The sequence below is a fragment of the Triticum aestivum genome, chromosome 5A (assembly GCF_018294505.1).
Source record: "Triticum aestivum cultivar Chinese Spring chromosome 5A, IWGSC CS RefSeq v2.1, whole genome shotgun sequence".
NCBI classification, from domain to species: domain Eukaryota; kingdom Viridiplantae; phylum Streptophyta; class Magnoliopsida; order Poales; family Poaceae; genus Triticum; species Triticum aestivum.
Genome location: NC_057806.1, coordinates 605,175,525 through 605,195,138, shown reverse-complemented (window position 1 = coordinate 605,195,138; position 19,614 = coordinate 605,175,525). Strand labels below are relative to the sequence as shown.

Genomic DNA, 19,614 nt, shown 5'->3' with positions numbered 1-19,614 from the left:
AAAGAAGAAAGAGGAAACGAACAGACGAGTTCATTGGATTGCAGAAGGGTGCTATCAATGATTTTATTATAGCTTTTCACGATTTTTATCAATGCATGGAATCAAAATTTTCCTCCAATGTCTTCGCTGGGCCCATTCATTTGAGTTCGCCCCTGGGCCTCCGAAACTCCAGGACCGGCATTGGCGACATGATTCATTCATGAAAAACTTGTTGAACATCCAGTTAACCTCATTGAATTTGAACTATTGTTGTACTGGACTTATTTGCATGGTATATATGGATGATTTGTGCTACTTTCTATCCGAACTTTGATGAAATCCGTCGTGTTTGCATGAATTTCATCTGATTAGTTCAAACAACGGTTGAAATGTATGCAAATAGCGGTGGATGGTCGGCTCCCGCATCGGTCCATGGACTGATCTCTATCCACGAGCGAAAGCAAATTTGAAAGTCAGTGTTGGAGATGCCCTAAATTTATACGAACACAGGAGCATTAACTAATGCGGCAGTGTGCAGTAGCTAGCTCTAGAATAAAAGACCAATCTATATAGAGAAATGCATCGCTGCACGCAGCGGCAGATGGACGCACTGCATTGACGGCGCGGACCGCGTCGCGATTCGTGGCAGACTAGCTCACTACTTCGAGTATATAGGAAAGCTGGAGAACGTGCTGCACCGTATTCATGTATTAGGATGCACAAGCTGTCAGAAGAGTCTGACAGGCAACTGCGCGTGTCGCTGTACGCCGCAGGCGAGAGGACGAAATACTAACGTTGCAAGCGACACTGTATAACGTAAACTTCGTTGCTGGTTGGATGTATTTATAGCCCATGCAAGCTTTTGGCAGCAATCATCACATGCGACGGCACCATTCAAACACGCACAAACATCTATCGTTGCCTCCCCCCTCCCGCCGCTGTGCCAAGATGTCCCAGAGTTCCTCGGCGGCGAGACGCACCCGGGCAGTTCCACCACCGCTGCCATTGATCATGTGCCCAGCGTGCACGGGGACGAGGACCAGGTGGTTTGTGTCCGGGACGGACCGTAACCCGGGCATCCGTTTCTACAAGTGCCCGAACCAGGCAGTAAGTACCACGGCCCACACATCCATCAGGAGTTTGCAGTTCTTCGTTTTGTTTAGCCGTCAGTTCTGAACCATGGCAGGACGGAGGCCCTTGCGATTTTTGGCTGTGGGAGGACCAGTACGCGTTCTACATCATCGGGGTTGGCATCAAACTCCTCATAGAGGCTGCCGGAGGCGGAAGCAACATCATGTTCGGGATGGGCCGCGCCATGGACGACATACGCATCGCAGCTAGGAACACGATGATGATATGCATGCTAATGCTTTTCGTCATGCTTTCGAAGGCGGCCGGCTGGCAGTAAATACCACTGTGGTGCCCCCCCCCTCACGTGTGTCGAAATCTTTGCCTGATGAAGGGATTTAGAAATCCTGCCGCTACAGTTTAAATTATTACCTGTAGCACTTATGTTTTCCAGAGCGCGGGGCAGTCCGCCCATGTGTAATCTTGTTCGTTAATTAGAATTCATCAAGCAGGTAAAGTAAACACGGGGGGACGTGTACCGCGCTCCCACCCTAGACGAGACATAAATTGCAACGACCGCACGGTCAAAAAACAGACCCAACAGGTCGTACGTGGGGTCAGCTGCTTGAGCGGTCAAACTCAATCCACCCCCACCCACGCCCTGCCGTAAATAATCAAAACTCTGTACCCACACGCTGGGCCACCCCTCGCATGCGCACATACACTGCAGATCGACGGCAGTCTCCATCACTAGAACAGAGCAATCGAGGATCTCGTCGGTGCCTTCAGACGACGGAGCAGGCTGGTATTCGCCGCGCAGCGAGGTGAGATCTGAACCACAGCTCTCATGCCGGCGGCGTCTCAATCAAATTTTTGCTGAAACATCCCCCCTGCCCCCCGCCCCCCTGCAGGTTTTCCCACAGCTAGATGGAAGAAGAAGAACAACATCTCAGGCGGGAGATACAGACCCCGCCCACCATGGAAAGAGATGGAGAGCAGCTGGTAGGAGAAGGAGAAGCAGCAGCTCCGTCGGGATCAACAAGCAGTTCAACTAAACACACACCTAGGATAGCTATTCAGAAAGTAATAGAGGTGGTAGCCGGACTGTCAGATTACAAAAGATTCCTAGTTGAGGAGATTGGATTTGAGGGTGTACTGCGTATTCCCATGATCCAGAAAATCAATCTGAAGTTTAGCAAGTTCCTCATGACAAAGGTGGATGTGGAAGAGCACTGCATCATCCTGTGAGATGGCGGAACTCCAATTCCATTCTATCCAGAGGATTTTCACAAAGTGTTTGGCATCCCATGCGGGCAGCGAGACATCCATGGAAAAGATGCAGACACCACACCTGAAGCAATCGAGGTCATTAGGAACTCTATAGGGGGACTGATAAATCTGATCGCAGCTTAAGCTCGCTTGAAGTGTTCATCGGCAAGGAAATAAATGAACTGTCCAGCCGATTGGAGAAGGATTCCTTCAAGATGGCGTTTGTTGTCTTTGTGATGGGAAATCTGTTCGCGCCGTGCACCAGGCATGATCACTCAACCATCGACTACTGGGGCGCCATCAAGGATGCAGAAAACATCGCCCTCTTCAATTGGTGCAAATATTCAGTCAATTTTTTACTTGAAGCAGTCCGCAAACTAAAGTTAGAAATTGATGCAAACATAACACCCAACCACCTCTATGGGTGTCACCTCTTCCTGCAGGTACAGCCCTCGAAAAACACTTTGTGTAATTTTGATATAGCAATTAAAATGCAGAACTAGACAATGCTGGAAACGGAGTTAAACTTGTGTTTTTGTTGGTCTTTTTCGAAGCTATTCACTAACATTTTCCATATGGATTTTCACTGTCGACAGGTGTTCGTACTAGACAATGTTGAACTTGGCATCATGAACTTAAAGCAAACAACAATTCCACGAATACATTTATTCGACGGGGAGACACTGAAACGGATGATCCTCGTGTGCTCAGCAAGGAAGCTAGGCAAAACCATCTTCATAGCCCCTGAGGTAACAGCGCTGTATGTTTAACTACAACGACAGGTTCACGGCACGAACTAAACATTCAGTTTTGCCAATGCAGGCAAGACGTTGGAATGCCATGTGCTACACATGGCACAACTACATAAACGAGAAGCATGCCAAGAAGAAATCAATGGACCACAAGGCTGAAGGATCGGCAAACAAGTACGCACTTGTCATACACAACGCAGACAACATTCGACAGGGAGACTACATCAACACTGACACAGCCATAAGTAACCTTGCACACACACATGGAAGCAACGTCGAATTCAGCCCCGGCGACTACGCTCGGTGGATCCAGATGCAAAACCCAGAGTTGGTGAGACAAAAAACACAGTCCAACCACACATCAAATCAATTTTTTGGTCTGTTGGGAGACTGATATCGGGTTGCGAATTAATCTCCCATAATAACCTAGAGTCTATCTACATTGCAGGCCGCTTCTCCATTAGGATGGGCACTGAAACAGCACAATGCCAAATGTGTGCATATCGCAAACGAAATGAAAAGGAACATTGCACGTGAGAACATTCGATTCACAAAAAAACTGCTCCAAGTTTATTCCAACAGACCCAACACGGGAACACCCGCACCCAATGCTTCTTATCGCGCTGCCGGAACAACGAAAGGTGTCGACGGCTCAGGTACTATGGACCTTGTCTTGAAAAACAGAGCAAACCATTTTGTGCATACTTGTTAGAAGTTACAAATTTTTTTACGCAGGCCAACACAATGTAGAAGCACCGAGCAGACTTGCCAAGCACATAGTGGGAAGAAGACTGGAGTTGTCATCTCCATCCCCAACTCCCGTTAAATATGCCAAACCAGTGGTCTTGCCCACCGCCGACCAATTGTCTACAACACCCACCAGGGGGAAAAACGGCGAACGACAGACAGCGCGCCAGGTAATTGGTATCTATTTTCTGAATGCCATTTTCTGTTATTTGCACACTCACAGGTTAAACAAATGCAAGCACACTGCTGAAATTAAATAAACAACACTCACAGACGCACCACCATTTGAACTGGACATCGATGGCCACAACGAAGCCAGTACGCCTATCAAGAACGATGGTAAGGCAACTGCAATTTCACCTACCTTGGCGACAAAGACGTACTCAGACCAACTAGTAGGGCAGCTCATGATGCTGAACGATGAGATCGGAGACACCGAGGGGCACATTGTCTTTGGTCAAGTTAATGTCGCGGCTGTAACAAAGATCAAAGTTGCTCACACCCGGTTCACAAAAGACCCATGGTCCAGTAACAGGATGGTTCGCAGACACGGCGCAGGGGTCTTGAAAGCCATCAGAGAATGGATGCGGTCAAGAACACCCTATGATCTAGCAAGGTAAACCACAAGCACCATCTAGTTACCCCACCAAATATAAGCAAGGGCGGAATGCACGACGAGCCTTGCCCCTCCAGTTGATAAAGCTAATAACTTTCCCCACTGCCACTTTTTTTTCAGGGATTGGGTCTCACGCCCCGACCCACGGATCATTGCAGTCAGCGGCAATGCCATCAAGTCACAAATATGCGACGGTTCCGAACTTGACCACGAGTTGGGGTCCCTGATCTTTCGTCGAATTGGCCAGATGGAGTCACATGCGCACCGTGGCAGCCCCGACGAGCAATACCGGTTGCTTATCGAGCCCGATTTTGCGGTACCAGAATCATTTTATAGTACATGGCATACATTTTGCCTAGCTTCGTGGACATACAATAAACTCATTCTTTTTTACGGGGCGACGCGCCAGTGTCATGCCATTGCAGGGGAGAACACCACAAGAATCATGTCAATACAAAAATAATTCACTGGAGCTGAAGTGAGGTGCAACATCGCAAACTGTCGGATGGTAATGTCCGAGGACTGACTTTTCATTTTCAATAGTTGTGTTGCTTACATTTGTCAAATATACAAGGAAAACTGCTGCCTGGAAATAGACAATCTTCTAATTTTCTAACCAACTGAAATAGGTTACGATCCCAGCCGTCATGCAACACGGGTGGTGCTGCTTCAATTGGGACGTGATGGCCCATGTTATAACCATCATGGACCCAATGTTATACCAGACGGAGGACACGTCACGCAAAACTTGCCTTATGTACGCGGCCGAGAAGATACATGACGCCCTTTTCAATTGCATCGAAGAATTCTTCACCGAGTGGCACTGCAGCAGACTTTCATGGACGAAGAAGACACCTCTACTATCCACTACAACATTCACAAGGTACACGTACCGAATCCAAAAATACTTCATGCACTTGCTTTCATCAGTTTTCTTGTCAATATGGTGTACTGGTATTCTGCCCTGATAGCCAAAACCTTTCCTTTTCGACAATGCGATTTGTTCGCAGGGCCGAGAGTGTCCTGTGTGTCGCCCACTTACTAAGACACTTCAATGGGAATTCACTGGCAAAACCTCTTACAAGGGTCAGTAAAAACATACTAATTAGACACCTTCATCCAGCGAGACAAATCTAATTTTTCTACTGGCCATATACACAGACAGCTATTGCCAACGAAAGGGACTCACTCCTCATCGAGCTGATCCACATGGAAGGCAACACCGCCCCCCTGCAGCTGGAAGGACTAGACGTTGTCGCCAACGCGCTGAACGAGTTGATGAAAGACTCAGGGGTTTAGTCGCAGTTCAAAGTGTTATTTACAATGTATCTAGGAGGGTTCTGGGAAACAAAGCAGCACCATTGTCGCGAATTACTTATCTAATTTTAACCACATTATGTAATGAACAGCGCACCCCCCCCCCCCCCCCCCCCCCAGCTGAATCTTCAATGTCAAAACAATGACCAGCCGGTACCTGATGAGTTTACATCGTCCACAATGCAATCCGACAGCTTGGATTAGTAAACTACCCCCCCCCCCCCCCCCCCCCCCCAGCAGATGGCCCCAGAGTAACTTCTGAACTATTTGAATTACCACTGAATCGTTTAACCTATATAATATGATGCTGAACAGTCCAGACAGACGATGGCCCAAAATGTCCCCTTTTCCAAACCCAACATTCATGCATCTCCTCTTGAAGCCCCATAATCACCCACAAGCACCAGCGCCTGTGCGGAATCAGCCACTGTTCCTCATCCGGCAAAAGTGGCCTTGCCACCACTCGGAATAAGCCACTGTTCATCATCCGGCAAAAAGTGGCCTTGCCACCACACAGACAGGATCCAACCCATCTGACCCAATCTTACCTATCAGAAGGAACAAACAACCAAAATTATTTTTGCATGAACATAGCATGGTCCCCCCCACACCTGTTTTTGAGTTCTGTTTCTAATCCCTACTGCTGACAGCGAAGACGGGAAAAGCACTCAGACTTATATGCAAGCACATTAACTTATGGACCTTTTCAACAATTTAGGCCAGCAGACGCATTAGGATATGTCTCAAATCCACCAACTTGGTAAACAAACTAACCATCTCACATGGTCAAAACAAATCAATCACACTACAGAATAGCAAAGAAGCAGCACCCAAGTTATTTTTGGTTGATTTCTCATCAGTTTCAAAGATGAAAACATTACCACATCATAGGTTCGGAAATACTTTAAACGGCAGCCCAGCTGCGGTACGTACTTGGGAATACTGGTAATATTACAATATATTATCTCTTACAGACTACAAGCTTATAGAAGCTATAATATCGCATACACGGGAACATACGACGATCCACTCACGATAAAGCCCCTGCGGTTGCAACATACGCAGGGCACAGAGTTTTAAACTATGTGGTAAACCAGCCCTTCCGGAATGTCAATCATGCTTCGACACGGCGTGGGAGGCTGCCATCATTACCCGCCATCGTGAGGACAGACTGAAGGAGCTTCTTCTTGAGAGCAACCGATGCACCCTGCGACACAACAATCAAGTCAACGAAACTCGAAACCCAAACATTTTATGGCGAAGCCTAGGATAATTTGCAGGCACGAACCGCAGTCAAGTTCATTGGATGCTGTCCAGGGACAAAGTTGATGATGTGGTGCACCACCTGCATCGCCGTGTCCGTACTGTCCCCCCGGCAATAAAAAGATAGTGCTTAGCATATTAGAAGGAATATAGGACCCAAAAGACGAGAGGCAAGCAAAACTGACCTCTCATAGGTACATGTAGCGTGGAAACAGTAAGACCATCCATTGTTCGGCACTTTCCCCTCGCCCCAGAACATGTCACCACACTTGATGAACCCATCTAGCAGCTCCCCCGCATTCCGCAAGTGTTTTGCTTTGATCTTGCTCTCACCAGGCTTGCAAATGTTCGGATCAATCACATGAAGAACCCTGCGGAGAACGTCAAAGGCATATAGACTCCATCCTTGACCAAGGTACACCACCACCAGGGCCTGCAACGTGATTCAGTTAGCCACACACAGACAACAAGATAGATGTGAATGGTATATTTTGTTTCAGCACACCCATTTAGTGGAAGTTGAAAACCGGAGCACTAACCACTTCGCACTTAAGCCCCGGCGGTAGTTCATTAAACATCGCACGGACATCTGCCCTCCTCCAGTACCCAGCAGTGTATGCAACTTTAAACTGCGAACACAATTCATTTACAGTCAATCAAGACAGACGCCACTAGACGAAGCAATGAAATCAGGTTAACAGAAGTAGACACAAAGTTACCTCCCAATCAGGACCAATGATCAGCCTCCCTGACGCGGGCGGGCAGATCCCCAAACGAAGAATTGAGTCAAGACCTTTACTTGCAAGATCATTTTCGATGCGAAACTCTTCCACCACCTGCTCACCAGTCATCTCAATGTGATATGGGCGCCGATGCTTGAACCAGACCCTGCACACGGCACCTCTCTATATCATCGTTCATGCTCTTGGCTAACCGATCAACAAAATACACCGGGATGATGGGCATCATTTGTTCACATACCTAGACAAATCATTAACCGATGAATCCATGGCCTTCGCATAGAAACGATCATCTCTTCTCTTCCCCTCCAGCTCAGAAACAGCTACCCCCATCGGGTTTGCAATCGAGTAGTCAGTCGTCATCCTTGAGCGTTTACTTGGTGGAGCCACAGGAAACCACCCAAGCAAACTGCTCTGTGAGAGGGCTGAATACAAATATAAACAGATTAATAACAGAGGAACACAAAACACCATGACATTCATGTGGGGCCGAAAACAGATAACCCAACTTGACAAACTAGAGGAATAGACATAGTGGGCGAGGGAGAGCACATACCACGAGGACGCAAATCCACACTAGGGCCCCTAACAGGGGAAGGACCCATTGTTAAATTCGTGTCGACAGGCATAGGGTTCATCGGACGAACAATGGGCGTCCCATTTATGAACTCACTAACATCATTCGTCAAATTCAAGTCAAGACGCCTAGCCACACCTACACAATAAACAGTGACACCCCCGCCCGCGCAAGTAGTTAGTAATGACCTGGAATTGTATGCAGCTCGTGCGCACGAACTCGGAAAAGTTTTGTCCAGTTGGGAGCTTACCAATTCCGGAATTGGTCGAACCAAATTCCCTCAACGACGCCCTACGGTTCAAGTCAAGGCTATTTGGGCTTGGGAATGGTCCGAATAGAGTCCGTGCATCAGGGATCACATCGCCCCCCCAGCATTGCCAAGCATGCCACCACCGATATGCACAACACCTACACACACACACACACACACACACACACACACACACCGGAAATGCATGTTTTGATCACCCCAGAGGCAAGCATTATCTAATAACATGATCTACCGAGTACATATCAGTTAACTAAGAGGCTCACCGGTGGCAGCACCCAAGTTTGTCATCAGATCCGTTCCAAGGCGCTTCCTAATAGTCGGGTTCACGAGCCTATAAGTGGATGGACCTATAAGAAGGAACATTTTTAGGTCTGTTTTGCCAGAAGCCATCAGAACAAACCCCCACGGAACGATATGAAGCAGAAGACACCACACACACACCTGTTGCCTCCTGTATATTGCTTTTCCCGGTGGCATCAGCCAGAGCACTCGTATTATGTTCTGAAAGTAAAGAGTTATTGCCACTGAACATTTTGAAGGAAATATATCAACACGAACAACAATGGAGCAAATCTCACCATGACTATCAACGAAGCGAACCTCACCACCCACCACCCGCAGCCTGCAGTCGCCTACTCTTGAAACCGCACCCCCCAACATCTCACTACACGAATTGACATTGCTGGCGTTGCGCCCGTCAATCATTGCAAGCAAACTGGTCATGCAAGACTCAACATGGTTTCTCAAGTTCATGTTCTCCTCACTAACAGAGGAGATGTGTGCATTCATCACATCACTCAAATAATCTACCACCTGCAAGAGAAGCACACCCCCTTTTTATTTTGGTTCTTCATAATAGGTAGCGCGAAGGCACGTCCACAGCTAAATATATACGATTGTGCCATAGATTTATACCTCAGTCTGCCACCTGGCCACATCCAACAACGGAATGACATTTTCAGTTGGGGCAGCAACGGCAGCAGCGCCATTGTTCAGAGAAGGAGCAAAACCCTGGCTCGCCAAGTCCTCAGCAACGACATCCTCACTGACAGGCCTCAACTGGCAAGGGAATGAAACATCAGACCAAGAGCATGTATAACAGTAGCAAGCATATATTCAGGTTCGTAATTTTTCTACTTACCCTCGCCTTGCCGTATAACCTGTGCCCCCCTATAACCCGACGATCAGCGTCCACACCAGCTAGTAGTTGGAAGTCTGAGGCGGTGTACAACGCTATGCGGGGATGCCCTGGTTGCAACCCACGCCCAGCCACCATCGCGTCAAATGTGATTATCTAGGACAGTTTAGGACAAAAAACAATACATCACACTCATAGCATTTCATGGCAAAACAAAAAATAGGCAAAATGCACAGGGCAGCCAATATGTGGGATGGGCGTACCTGGGGAATCATCACGAACCCTTGTAGCTGCATTGCCACTGCACCGGCCTTCAGATCTGCGTGCATTTTACTAACCCCAGCCATGATAACATTTTTAATATATCCACACCAATCAAATTCAGACATCTTGGATGGATCACGCACAACAATGAAAACTTCCGGGCTGATCGGGTCCTCCCTCTGATTCACTCTGGGGTTGAACAAACAAGTAGTGCAAAGAAGAGCAAATGCAGCACACTGCCTGTTGGACTCAAAGTCGATACTCAGATCACCGGGGGAAGCAAGAATAGACTGTAGCATCTGCAAGCTAATCCTATCCACCGTTTCAGCAAGCCCCAACCCGACGCACACATCTTTGAAGATATCCCGATCGACGCAGCTCGGTTCATGCGGGAATGGGATCTCCCTGTCACCCATACCCAGCCCGACTACGTCCCTAACAGCGCTAGCCGTCACCGGACGAGAACTGCCATCGCCCATTCGGACTATTTTCCTCACCGGATCTATCCTAGTCGCATTCCAGAAACTATACTGGCGGTCCACGTTCACAATCTCTGGGAGTGAAAGCATGGCGCCAAAGTCCTTTTCAACGAACAACTTTTTTTGTGCTTCCGTGAGGCCAGCAACCACTTCATTGACTATCCTAGGCGATAAGTAGCTCCTAACCCGGATTCTGCCGCAGTTCGCGTCGGATTCGTTGCTTGCATCGTCATCCCCGTCCGCCGGCGGCACGAGCGATGCAGTGTTCGCGCTTGGCACAACCGTGGAGCTACTGCCGGTCGCCGCGCCGTTCGAGCGCGTCCCAAGGCGCGACATGGCAACTAGGAAGACCTGCAAGCCGAAACAAGCGGGAAAAAGTTGGTCAGAATGGAGGGAAAAAGCCAGCAACCAATCCAGCACAAACACAGAACAGAGACGAGATGAAAAGCGAGATGAAGATGATACCTTGCGCTGATGGCTAGCCACTTGGATCTTGACGGAATGCAGCTCGGCCTATGGATGAACTAAGCACCAGGAGCAGGCTGGGCTAGGTGGGATCCGGGCATTGCGGACACGAAGAAAAGATATTGTGGACGGGCTTGCAGCGCACAGGGCAGAGTTTTAATCGCTCCTCTGCCTTTGCAGGAGACGAGCTAGCAAGGTGGCGATGGAAGAAGACAAAGAGAGATGGAGTGTCTCCGGCACGGTTCGATATGCATGCAAGCAACCTGGCATTACTGCCTCTTCCCAACCACACCAATGCATCATTAATCCATTCTCTCCCCTACGTTTCTTTAAAAGGTTAAAATGCATTCACAAAGCAATACACGAGGGCACGAGTGCTGGTTGCCCAAATGCCACAGCCACGCACCAGTAGCAAGCCGCCGTTGGTTTGAGCAGGCGCAAACAATCGTTACGAAGCGGTACGTCCAAACGGGAGCAGGGTGGAACAAATGATCCCACACATCTACGCTTGTGGAGGCGCATCTGCACCCAAGGACGTACAGGGGCCCGGCTAGTCCAATCACCCATAGGGGGCGCGTAGCATGCGGCGTAGCAGCTTATAGCTGTGGCAGGGAGCAGGAGAGATGCTGGAAATCGGCCATCATGGCACGCCCGCATCGGTGTGGACCGCAACACCCGTGCGAGTTAGTTTTCGGTCCACGCGCGCGCACACACACGTGCGGGGTGATTAGCTTGTTTCCATCCACAAGCAGCCTCAAAGGAATTCGCACCAGGTAGGAAAATCTTCGGACGAAAACGGCCTAGTAGGCGATAAACCACCCCCCCCCCCCCCCCCCCCCCCCCCCGCGCGCCGTCACGCGAAACCCTACCCCCCGCGCCGCCACCCGCCCGGTAGGGCTCCCAGATCTGCCGACGCGTGCCGCCCCTCCTCCTCGCTCACCGATCGACCGGCACCGGCGAGGTTTGGTTCTCCCTCCAGCGTGATTGGGTGGCACTGGTAGTTTCATCGCGTGCGCACGCCCTGGCGGCACGCGGCCTACTGGCCGGCGTGGTTACCTTATAGGCTTCGCGTGGGAGGGAGGTGGCGCGGGGACGGGGCTGGGTATGTACTGTTGGATCTGTCAAGCAGGCGGCACGGGCCCGGCTTGCGGGGATCCCGGCCTAGACATTTATGTTTCTACTGTTTCATCCCGGCAGATACCCGCTATCGACTACTGGGATGCCACCACACCCCCCCCCCCCCCCTCATCAGAATGTGCTAACCCTCGTGTTCACTATTGCAGGGGACATTTTTTCGGTGCCACACAACATGTCAGATCTCCGTGACCGGGTTTGCATGCGGATATTTCATCGCGTAATGGCGGAAACCCTTGGCAACAGCTTCGTCATCGTCGCAGCATTTTTTTCTTCCCAAGTGGGTTTGTTGATACCGGTGCTTGTCCGGTGACGCAGAGCTCTTGGTAGGCGATCTCATGTGGATGCAACCGTCAAGTGGATTCTTCTTTGTTCCCCGAAATGCATTTTTCTTGCACTTAATTGTTTGTCAGGGTTTTTTCTTTTTTCCATTTCTTTTATACTGGGTCGAGACTTAGCTGCTTCTGCCCCAGCACCCATCTTTTTTGCGGTCTCGGTTGGTTTCTTTTGCATATAAGGTGGGTTCAAACACTTTTTCGATAAGCAGCTTAATTTTTTTTTATTTTATTTAAGGTACTTATTCTAGAACACAAGCACAGGACATTTGCGGATAAATCAAGATAACGGTTCGGCATCCCACAACGCACACACAAATAAGCAAACTTGCTTCCTAATACGTTAATTAACTAAGCAACTGCATTTAAGCCACCACTGCACGCTTCATTGACGTCGCGGTCGTTTTCAACGCCAGTGATGCCGGTGTACACGCCGGACGAGGCATCCCCTGCGTCCGAGCACGGCGCACGCACTCCGCCGCCAACGTTGACGAGGGGGTCGTGGTCTCCGACCTGGTCACACACAATGATGGTTGCCGCGACCTATGCCGGTGCAAAAATGGAAATATCACTCGTTAGCATGAAGGCAGAAAACCAAACAAATCCGGAGAGTTTTTATGCCGATGAAAATATGTTAGAGGAAATCCGCCACAGAAGAACACGCAAAAATGTTTTGCACCAGGCTTTTTCTTGGGAAGCAGTGACTAAAATAAATCACCTTCACGGTCGACGCGCTACACTGAGCAGGGAGTGCCCTGCGTTGGCGCCTCGCTAGTCCACGGGCTTTCAGGACCGACGCCCTCCTCTGGACCCGGACATGCGGGCGAAGCAGGCAGCCGAAACGAACTAAAGAGGAGAAAGCTGCAAGGGGCGCAATGCAGGGCTGGGAAAACTACGCTGGCTAAAGGACCGGGGAAGGAAAATAAACGAGAGGAAGGCGTCGACCAGTGTTGCCTACCAGCACCAGCAAGCAATTGTTTTAAATAGCCCACGGACGAACTTTCCCCCCAACAATTCAAACATTCAAAAACGCCAATCCAATCCAAAACCCACGGCACGGTGCACGGTCTCTGCACAGGCACTGAGACATCAATTCTGAAACAGCCCCAGCACACGCGTACAGCTGCCATCACCATTTGTTCACACGCAGGCATTTCCTCTATGACAAATAAGCTTCGAAATATACAAAAAGAGACGGCCACACAGCGAGATGGTGACCCCACTTGGTTTTCGAAAATCCACCACCCGCACAGCAAGAAAAAGTGTCGCCTCTGACAGTTGAACAAATACATCACTTTGCAAATGAACGAATGTACAGCTCGCTCAAAGGAGCCTCAACAAGAACGACTGGAAGAGTAGATTAAAAAGCAGTAAGCAAAGTACATCACCGCACACATAGGCATAATGTTTATTAGATTTGCAAATCACAAGCCCAGGTAAGCAGACTACATAAAATCTGGACTGAATCAAGAACTTTACGGACCATAAAACAAACTGAAGATCACTCGACTGGTCCGTCGCGCGGCCTCTTCACAAATGGCAACACCGGGTTGAAACAACTTGTTTTCTTGTGCCCGGCCACACCACAATTTCCACATGTAGGGATTTTGCGTGGTTTCTTCGGAAGGTCCCCCCTACGGGGGCACGTTGTGCTCTTGTGCCCTTTCTCCCTACAAACTGTGCAAAATCTAGATCTTGCATCTTTTATCTCGTATCCTGGCTTGTCCCTCGCCGTTGTCGGTCTCCCCCTCTGCTTTTTCCTATCAGGCGCCAGTAATGTGGACAATGGACGGCTCGAATCAGATACCACAGAGACAGAGCCAAGGCCACATTCAGTCGAGATGAACATCTCAGAACACACATCTTCTTGTTGCGAGCCGTTTGCCATCATAACCATGGTTGGGTTAGCTGACTCCCCAACTTGAGTTTGGTCCACCAAACTTTTCCCATCTTTGATCGCAGCCAAAACGGTCAGTTCAGCCTTGCCTGCATTTAAAATGTCCATTGCTCTGTCGAATGCATCTACATTGCTATCACCAAGCTGCACAAACTCGAGCGCTGTCAGGTGCAGTGCAGTATGCCGGTAGGAAGACAACCGGGGAGGCCCTTGATCTTTCTGGTAATGGATGAGGTGCAGCGGCAAGTTGTCGCGGGCATCTACTGTCCACCTCTTCAGTACATGAAAACTCGGTATCTTCCGCACTCCCAAATGAATGAGAACCTGGACGCAAAGGCAAGGTGAATGGTTCAACGACGTACATAAATGAAGCCGAAAATCTGGCTAAGACGAATGACACAAATAATGCTTTCCATTAAAGGCACTTTGCATATAGTTGTAGTGTTAGGATTAACCTTGATAGCATGGCAACAAAGCATCCCCATGTGCTCAAACAAGCCGCATTCGCACGTGTAACGAGTGCCGCCATCATGGACATCGACCGCATGCATCTCGCGGCACCACTTCTCTTGCTTATCAGCTTCAACATGCCGCACAAGGTACCTCGTGCCTCGTTGGACTTCCTCGACATCATATCTCCCTGCACGGTACAAAGCCTGACCAAACATCTCAAACATAGTCCATGTGTACACCTGGCTCGCATGCTCTTCCAGAGGGAAATTGTATCGCAGAACTACACCGCCCTGCCGGGAGTAAGCAGAAAGATATTTAGCAGAATGACAAAAAAACGGAGAACGGGTCATTTCTTGTTGCATATTGACATTTGCTTGCACGTACCAGTCTGGTCCTCTTCTCTTGGAACCCTCCTTCAGCTTCCCGGTCAAACTGTAGCTTGCTGTATTGCTTCACAAAAAGGTTCATCGGGCAATGTAGCCCTTTAACAAATGGTTTGCACTTTTGCTCCTTTGCGTACTGGTTTGCTTCGCACAGAACTTACCACTAAAATAAGGTTTTGCTCACTTGTGTCTAACCTCGAAAATCTGGATCAAAAATGTGTTGTTGTGCAGCTTGTATCTGTCTAGCAGTTCAGCCCAAGCTGCTTCGAACTCATCCACAGTCAGCATTTCATTAACAACCTTGTGCAAAGCGGCCCTAAAATCACTCCGTTTCGTGTAATGCGGACCAAGGTGCTCCTTCGCCTTCCGAAGCACGTGCCACTTACACCAGCGGTGTGTTGTATCTGGCATTGTTTGTTGTATAGCAACCTCCATCGCCCGCGCTTGATCTGCAAATAGATAAACCATTATCAGACATGGAACTTGTTAGCAAAAACACAACACCTAACAGCTACACACATCAGAGGGCAAATGGGGGTGAATGCTACGGGGATAAAGCAACCTGTTAGTATAGTTTTTGGAGGCTTGCCACCCATCAGTCTAATGAACTCGGTGAATACCCAGTTAAAACTCTCGATTGTTTCCTCTCTCATCATGACCCCCCCCCATGATGATACTCTGGAAGTGGTTGTTCACTCCCACGAACAACCCGAAAGGCATGTCATATAGGTTTGTCTTGTAAGTTGTGTCAAATGTTATGACATCCCCGAAACTGTGGTATTGCATCTTGCTTCTCCCATTAGTCCACAGCAGGGTTTTTATCTTGCTTTCTTTATCAACCTCAACCACATACGAAAACTCCGGGTCATTAGATCCCAGCTCGGAGAATGCATCCATAGTCTTGCGCACATCATCGTCTGCCTGCTCCCTACTAAGCTTTCCACAGAAAGTTCGAAGGCACCTCTTCGTGAACGGTACATTCTCCATCCGGCCAAACAGGCTGCCAATGATGCTGTAAACCTTGCCAAGATTAACATTGTTCTCCCGCAACTGCTTCACAAGGTCTCTCGTGTATGTGTCAATGCGCCGGTGGGATGGCCAGTGTAGCTTCTCCGCACATGTCTGAAGCAGTTCATGGTTGTGTGCAGCACGATTCTCCGATACATACCACCCACCATCATCTGTCCGGTGCAGTCGCATCATTGCGGCACAATTGCTTCTCATCGACGAGCTGTTCTCCCTCTCTGGCTTGCCCTGAAAATGATTTGAACAGAGGATTTTGCCAAAAAAAAAATACGTCAGCATCCATCTCTTGGCATGCTAGTACATTTGCCCATGCGAAGCAGCACACGAAAAAGGCAAAAGCATGTAAATAAGCTTACAGCACAGCCGCATACGATCTCCTGCATACACTTGGTCCCATTGACATTCTGCCTGCTTTTGCCGTAACGAATACCAAATCCAACCTCCCATGAATAAAGATTGTAGAATTCACACGCCTCCGGCAAGCTATCGAAATTTGTGCCAAGCGCTGGGTTGACAACCACCTCAGTCCCCCTGTCAGCAAATCCTCGTATGGCAGATTCGAGGGCCAACACACAATCAACCACTACTGACCGCTCGTCTGGGCCTTTCGGTCCTCTCGGCCTGCCAACGAAAGCAGAAGTAAATGTAAGATAAACCGTAAAGCATTCCTGTATTGCATAAAAACCTTTTCCTTCCCGTTTTACACTTATCAAAGTTCCTAAAGATGAAATTTGCACTGCCCGCGTGTCACCGACTGCAGCGCAAAACGGGCTATGTTTGCCCATGACTTAAATCCTCCAAGACCACTAGCTTACTACCCCAGTGTTCGTTGTGTAAATTTTCATCGGGCAGTTAGACACCCATGGGTCACGCCGGTGGGTGAATGATTTCTAAAAATCAACCATCGCATGACTGCCCATTCTTACCAGCTCATTCTGGGAAATTCCGAAACCAACCAAGCCTAATGCGCCAATTCTGGATGCAGGGTGCTAGAAAAAGTCGCAAGTCAGCGAATCATCATAGTGGAGTTTCAGAACCACGGCACGCAATCACCACTAATGGAGCACCGACGGTCTGGCGCTCCTGGCCCTGTAACTAACCAACTACCACCAACATTCAGAAGAAGCTAAAGGGATAACAAAACGCACACCTGGGAGCAGTCTTATTGTTCCTCTTTTCATATTTTTACACTCAAAATTAAACCATCATGCCAGCGGAACACAAACTAGAATGGAGCAGTCTAGGATTGCCATGGCCAATCAATCCTGCAGTTTCCTTACCAGTCTATATGTTTAGCCCAAGTCTGTAATCGCTTTGGATGTTGACACCTCTGATAAAATCTATATACTGTGACTGTATCGAAGTTGAGGAAAAATACACCAACTTAGATTCAGACTATAATTCTTCGCCCTAGGCAGGTTCCAGATGTTGCAAAACAACAAATCCCACCGGACTACTAATGCCTGAATGCACGCATCACTGGAGAATAAAAAAAAGAACCTCTTGGCAAAATTGGCAGAAATCAACGAGGTACCTGCGCTTCCAGCCAACTCGGACGGTGGTGGTCGCCAGCGCTCGGGCACTGTGCGGTAAGGACTGAATCGAGCCGCGAGAGGCGACGGGCGGCGCCTCGCCATGGACTTGCCCGGAAGCCACATCACCACCGCCTGAACTGGACGCGGCCGATGCTTGCGCACTGCGTGGTAAGGACTACATCGAGCCGCGAGAAGTGACGGGCGGCGCGGCGCCATTGCCGCGCCCGGACGCCACACCACCACCGCCTGAACTGAACATGGTGCAGGACCCCCCGGAGAACTCGACATCAGACAGATCCCTCCGTGCCGCCGGCTGTGTCAGCTCCTCATATGACTGTCTAATATCAGGATAGAGAGGGCGGACGGCCGAATCCGGCGAGCTTAGTACTGATTCTGCCGCCGCGGTAACGAAACCGGCCGAAACAAAAGCCCCCGAGCGCGCTGCCGGCTCGTTGGCCTCCGACGCCGATCTGCAGTACCAGCGAGCTCGTAAGTTACAGATGCAAATGAGGAACAACACAAAGGAGGTGAGTTTCACTCACCCGGATTCGAGGGACGGCGCCGCCGCAGCCAAAATCTCCATGAGCAGAGCCTGAGCGAACACGGGCGCGCACCGCTGCCCCCGGCTCGTCGATGTCTTTGCCCCAAATTGGAAAAGGGATCTCGTGGTAGACGTAGGACGAGAGAGTGGCCGTCCTGCGCCCAACATGGGTACACGCCACCCAGCCGTGTCGTACAGAAATTCTGTCGGCCAAACCCAGGGCCCCCCTGCCCAAGTGTAATAAGTAACCCCTGCATGCTCTGGCCAGAACGGTCCCAGCCATACTGCGACGAGCCCCACCACGGGTGACTTTGGCGATGTATTTGCTTGTATCCAGCATTGTATTCCCGGTTTACTGACATGGACGCTTTCCTCTGCACAGATCACCTTGCGCAGCGCGGCCGTCGATGCGGTGCGTCCATCTGCCGCTGCGTGCAGGACGTCCGCTCTCAATCTATATAGTCCTAGTTTCATTTGACAGAACCTGATCATACTCTCACGTCTAGCTACCAACATATATACATAATATTACTATATTGTATGGTTCAGAATTGTATGGTTTAGAAGTAGGGGTGATTAGGATTGTGAGGCTTCGGAAATACCAAGGGAGGCACATCCTGTACTCAAAGTTCAATCTCCACAAGCCAAAGTGCAATTCTTTCTTTTCCATCTTACTCTGCACAGCAGAAAGGAGCATCCGCGTAGCTACGGCCAGGCCAGCAGGGGCCATGGCCACCCAGCATTAATAAAAATCATGAAGAAATATCTTTGAGGGGTGTTTAGATTAGAAAAAATATTGTCTCGCGCGGCTCGATTCAGTCCTTACCCCACAGTGCGCAAGCATCCGCAAACACCACCATTCGAGTTGCTGGAAGCGCAGGTATCTTGTTGATTTCTTTCACTGGTGCCTAAGAGGCGTTCTTGCTGATTCCCATTCATATGTGCAGCTAGGAATTAGCAGGCTGCCAGGATTTATTTTTGCAGCCATCTGAAAATCTGGCTAGGTCGACTAAGTAGAGTCTGAATCTACTTTGGTGGATTTTTCTACAGCTTCGATCCGGTCATAATATAAGGATTTTTGTAAAGCGTCATCAACCAAGTGAACTTAGGGCGATTAATGCCTTTGCCTAAACATAGACAGTGTTAAAAATTCTATTGCCGCAAAAAGCTCAGAATTTGCGAGATACCAATCGCTAGTGGTCTTGCAGGAGTGAATGGCCATGGCAATCCTAGCCTGTTCCAATTTAGTTTGTGGTCCAATGTACAATGCAAAGAGGGGGAAAAGAGCTTCTCCCAGCGTGCCTTTGTTTTCCCTTAAGTTTCTTCTGATTTTTGGTGGTAATTAGTTAGTTACAGGGCCACGGG

The 19,614-nt window shown here is 49.2% G+C and overlaps 3 protein-coding genes across 4 annotated transcripts; 1 reads left to right on the top strand and 2 right to left on the bottom strand.

The window, feature by feature from the left end:
* The first annotated feature begins 853 nt into the window (after positions 1-853).
* Positions 854-12,488, top strand: LOC123105246 (uncharacterized). 2 transcript variants are annotated; one of them, XM_044527269.1, is made up of 13 exons: positions 854-1,086; positions 1,166-1,871; positions 1,959-2,759; positions 2,913-3,065; positions 3,139-3,399; positions 3,517-3,724; positions 3,804-3,985; positions 4,089-4,431; positions 4,552-4,747; positions 4,841-4,939; positions 5,061-5,314; positions 5,442-5,517; positions 5,593-5,833. In XM_044527269.1, exons 3-8 carry the CDS (start codon positions 2,532-2,534, stop codon positions 4,209-4,211), a joined length of 1,155 nt encoding a protein of 384 aa, XP_044383204.1. In that variant the 5' UTR covers positions 854-1,086; positions 1,166-1,871; positions 1,959-2,531; the 3' UTR covers positions 4,212-4,431; positions 4,552-4,747; positions 4,841-4,939; positions 5,061-5,314; positions 5,442-5,517; positions 5,593-5,833. The 2 variants fall into 2 exon arrangements, with proteins under 2 accessions (XP_044383204.1, XP_044383205.1); XM_044527270.1 differs by lacking the exons at positions 5,442-5,517; positions 5,593-5,833 and adding an exon at positions 12,229-12,488.
* LOC123105245 (uncharacterized) lies at positions 6,795-10,649 on the bottom strand. Its single transcript, XM_044527268.1, has 12 exons — positions 10,001-10,649; positions 9,741-9,893; positions 9,515-9,658; positions 9,178-9,412; positions 9,041-9,100; positions 8,863-8,946; positions 7,993-8,176; positions 7,731-7,899; positions 7,551-7,640; positions 7,197-7,444; positions 7,037-7,112; positions 6,795-6,955 (listed from the first exon to the last, which is right to left on the bottom strand). The coding sequence occupies exons 1-12, from the start codon at positions 10,568-10,570 to the stop codon at positions 6,863-6,865; spliced, it is 2,106 nt and encodes a 701-aa protein (XP_044383203.1). The 5' UTR covers positions 10,571-10,649; the 3' UTR covers positions 6,795-6,862.
* Positions 12,489-13,774: 1,286 nt separating the features above from the next.
* On the bottom strand, positions 13,775-18,477 carry LOC123105243 (protein FAR1-RELATED SEQUENCE 12). The gene is made up of 7 exons (XM_044527267.1): positions 18,251-18,477; positions 17,708-18,178; positions 16,530-16,794; positions 15,710-16,401; positions 15,149-15,596; positions 14,767-15,054; positions 13,775-14,635 (listed from the first exon to the last, which is right to left on the bottom strand). The coding sequence occupies exons 5-7, from the start codon at positions 15,230-15,232 to the stop codon at positions 13,916-13,918; spliced, it is 1,092 nt and encodes a 363-aa protein (XP_044383202.1). The 5' UTR covers positions 15,233-15,596; positions 15,710-16,401; positions 16,530-16,794; positions 17,708-18,178; positions 18,251-18,477; the 3' UTR covers positions 13,775-13,915.
* Positions 18,478-19,614: the final 1,137 nt, after the last annotated feature.

What these genes read in the sequence shown, in the direction of transcription:
- LOC123105243 (XM_044527267.1), bottom strand. Translation starts at nt 15,232, where the DNA reads ATGAACCTTTTTGTGAAGCAATACAGCAAGCTACAGTTTGACCGGGAA. An exon ending in AAGAGAAGAGGACCAGACTG is followed by an intron (nt 15,055 to 15,148) that starts GTACGTGCAAGC and finishes TACTCCCGGCAG; the next exon opens with GGCGGTGTAGTTCTGCGATA. An exon ending in TTTGTTGCCATGCTATCAAG is followed by an intron (nt 14,636 to 14,766) that starts GTTAATCCTAAC and finishes CTTTGCGTCCAG; the next exon opens with GTTCTCATTCATTTGGGAGT.
- LOC123105245 (XM_044527268.1), bottom strand. Translation starts at nt 10,570, where the DNA reads ATGCTTTCACTCCCAGAGATTGTGAACGTGGACCGCCAGTATAGTTTC. An exon ending in TCGCTTCGTTGATAGTCATG is followed by an intron (nt 9,101 to 9,177) that starts GTGAGATTTGCT and finishes CTTTACTTTCAG; the next exon opens with AACATAATACGAGTGCTCTG. An exon ending in TCATTGGTCCTGATTGGGAG is followed by an intron (nt 7,641 to 7,730) that starts GTAACTTTGTGT and finishes TTGTGTTCGCAG; the next exon opens with TTTAAAGTTGCATACACTGC.
- LOC123105246 (XM_044527270.1), top strand. Translation starts at nt 2,532, where the DNA reads ATGGCGTTTGTTGTCTTTGTGATGGGAAATCTGTTCGCGCCGTGCACC. An exon ending in CCATCTTCATAGCCCCTGAG is followed by an intron (nt 3,066 to 3,138) that starts GTAACAGCGCTG and finishes TTGCCAATGCAG; the next exon opens with GCAAGACGTTGGAATGCCAT. An exon ending in AGATGCAAAACCCAGAGTTG is followed by an intron (nt 3,400 to 3,516) that starts GTGAGACAAAAA and finishes TCTACATTGCAG; the next exon opens with GCCGCTTCTCCATTAGGATG.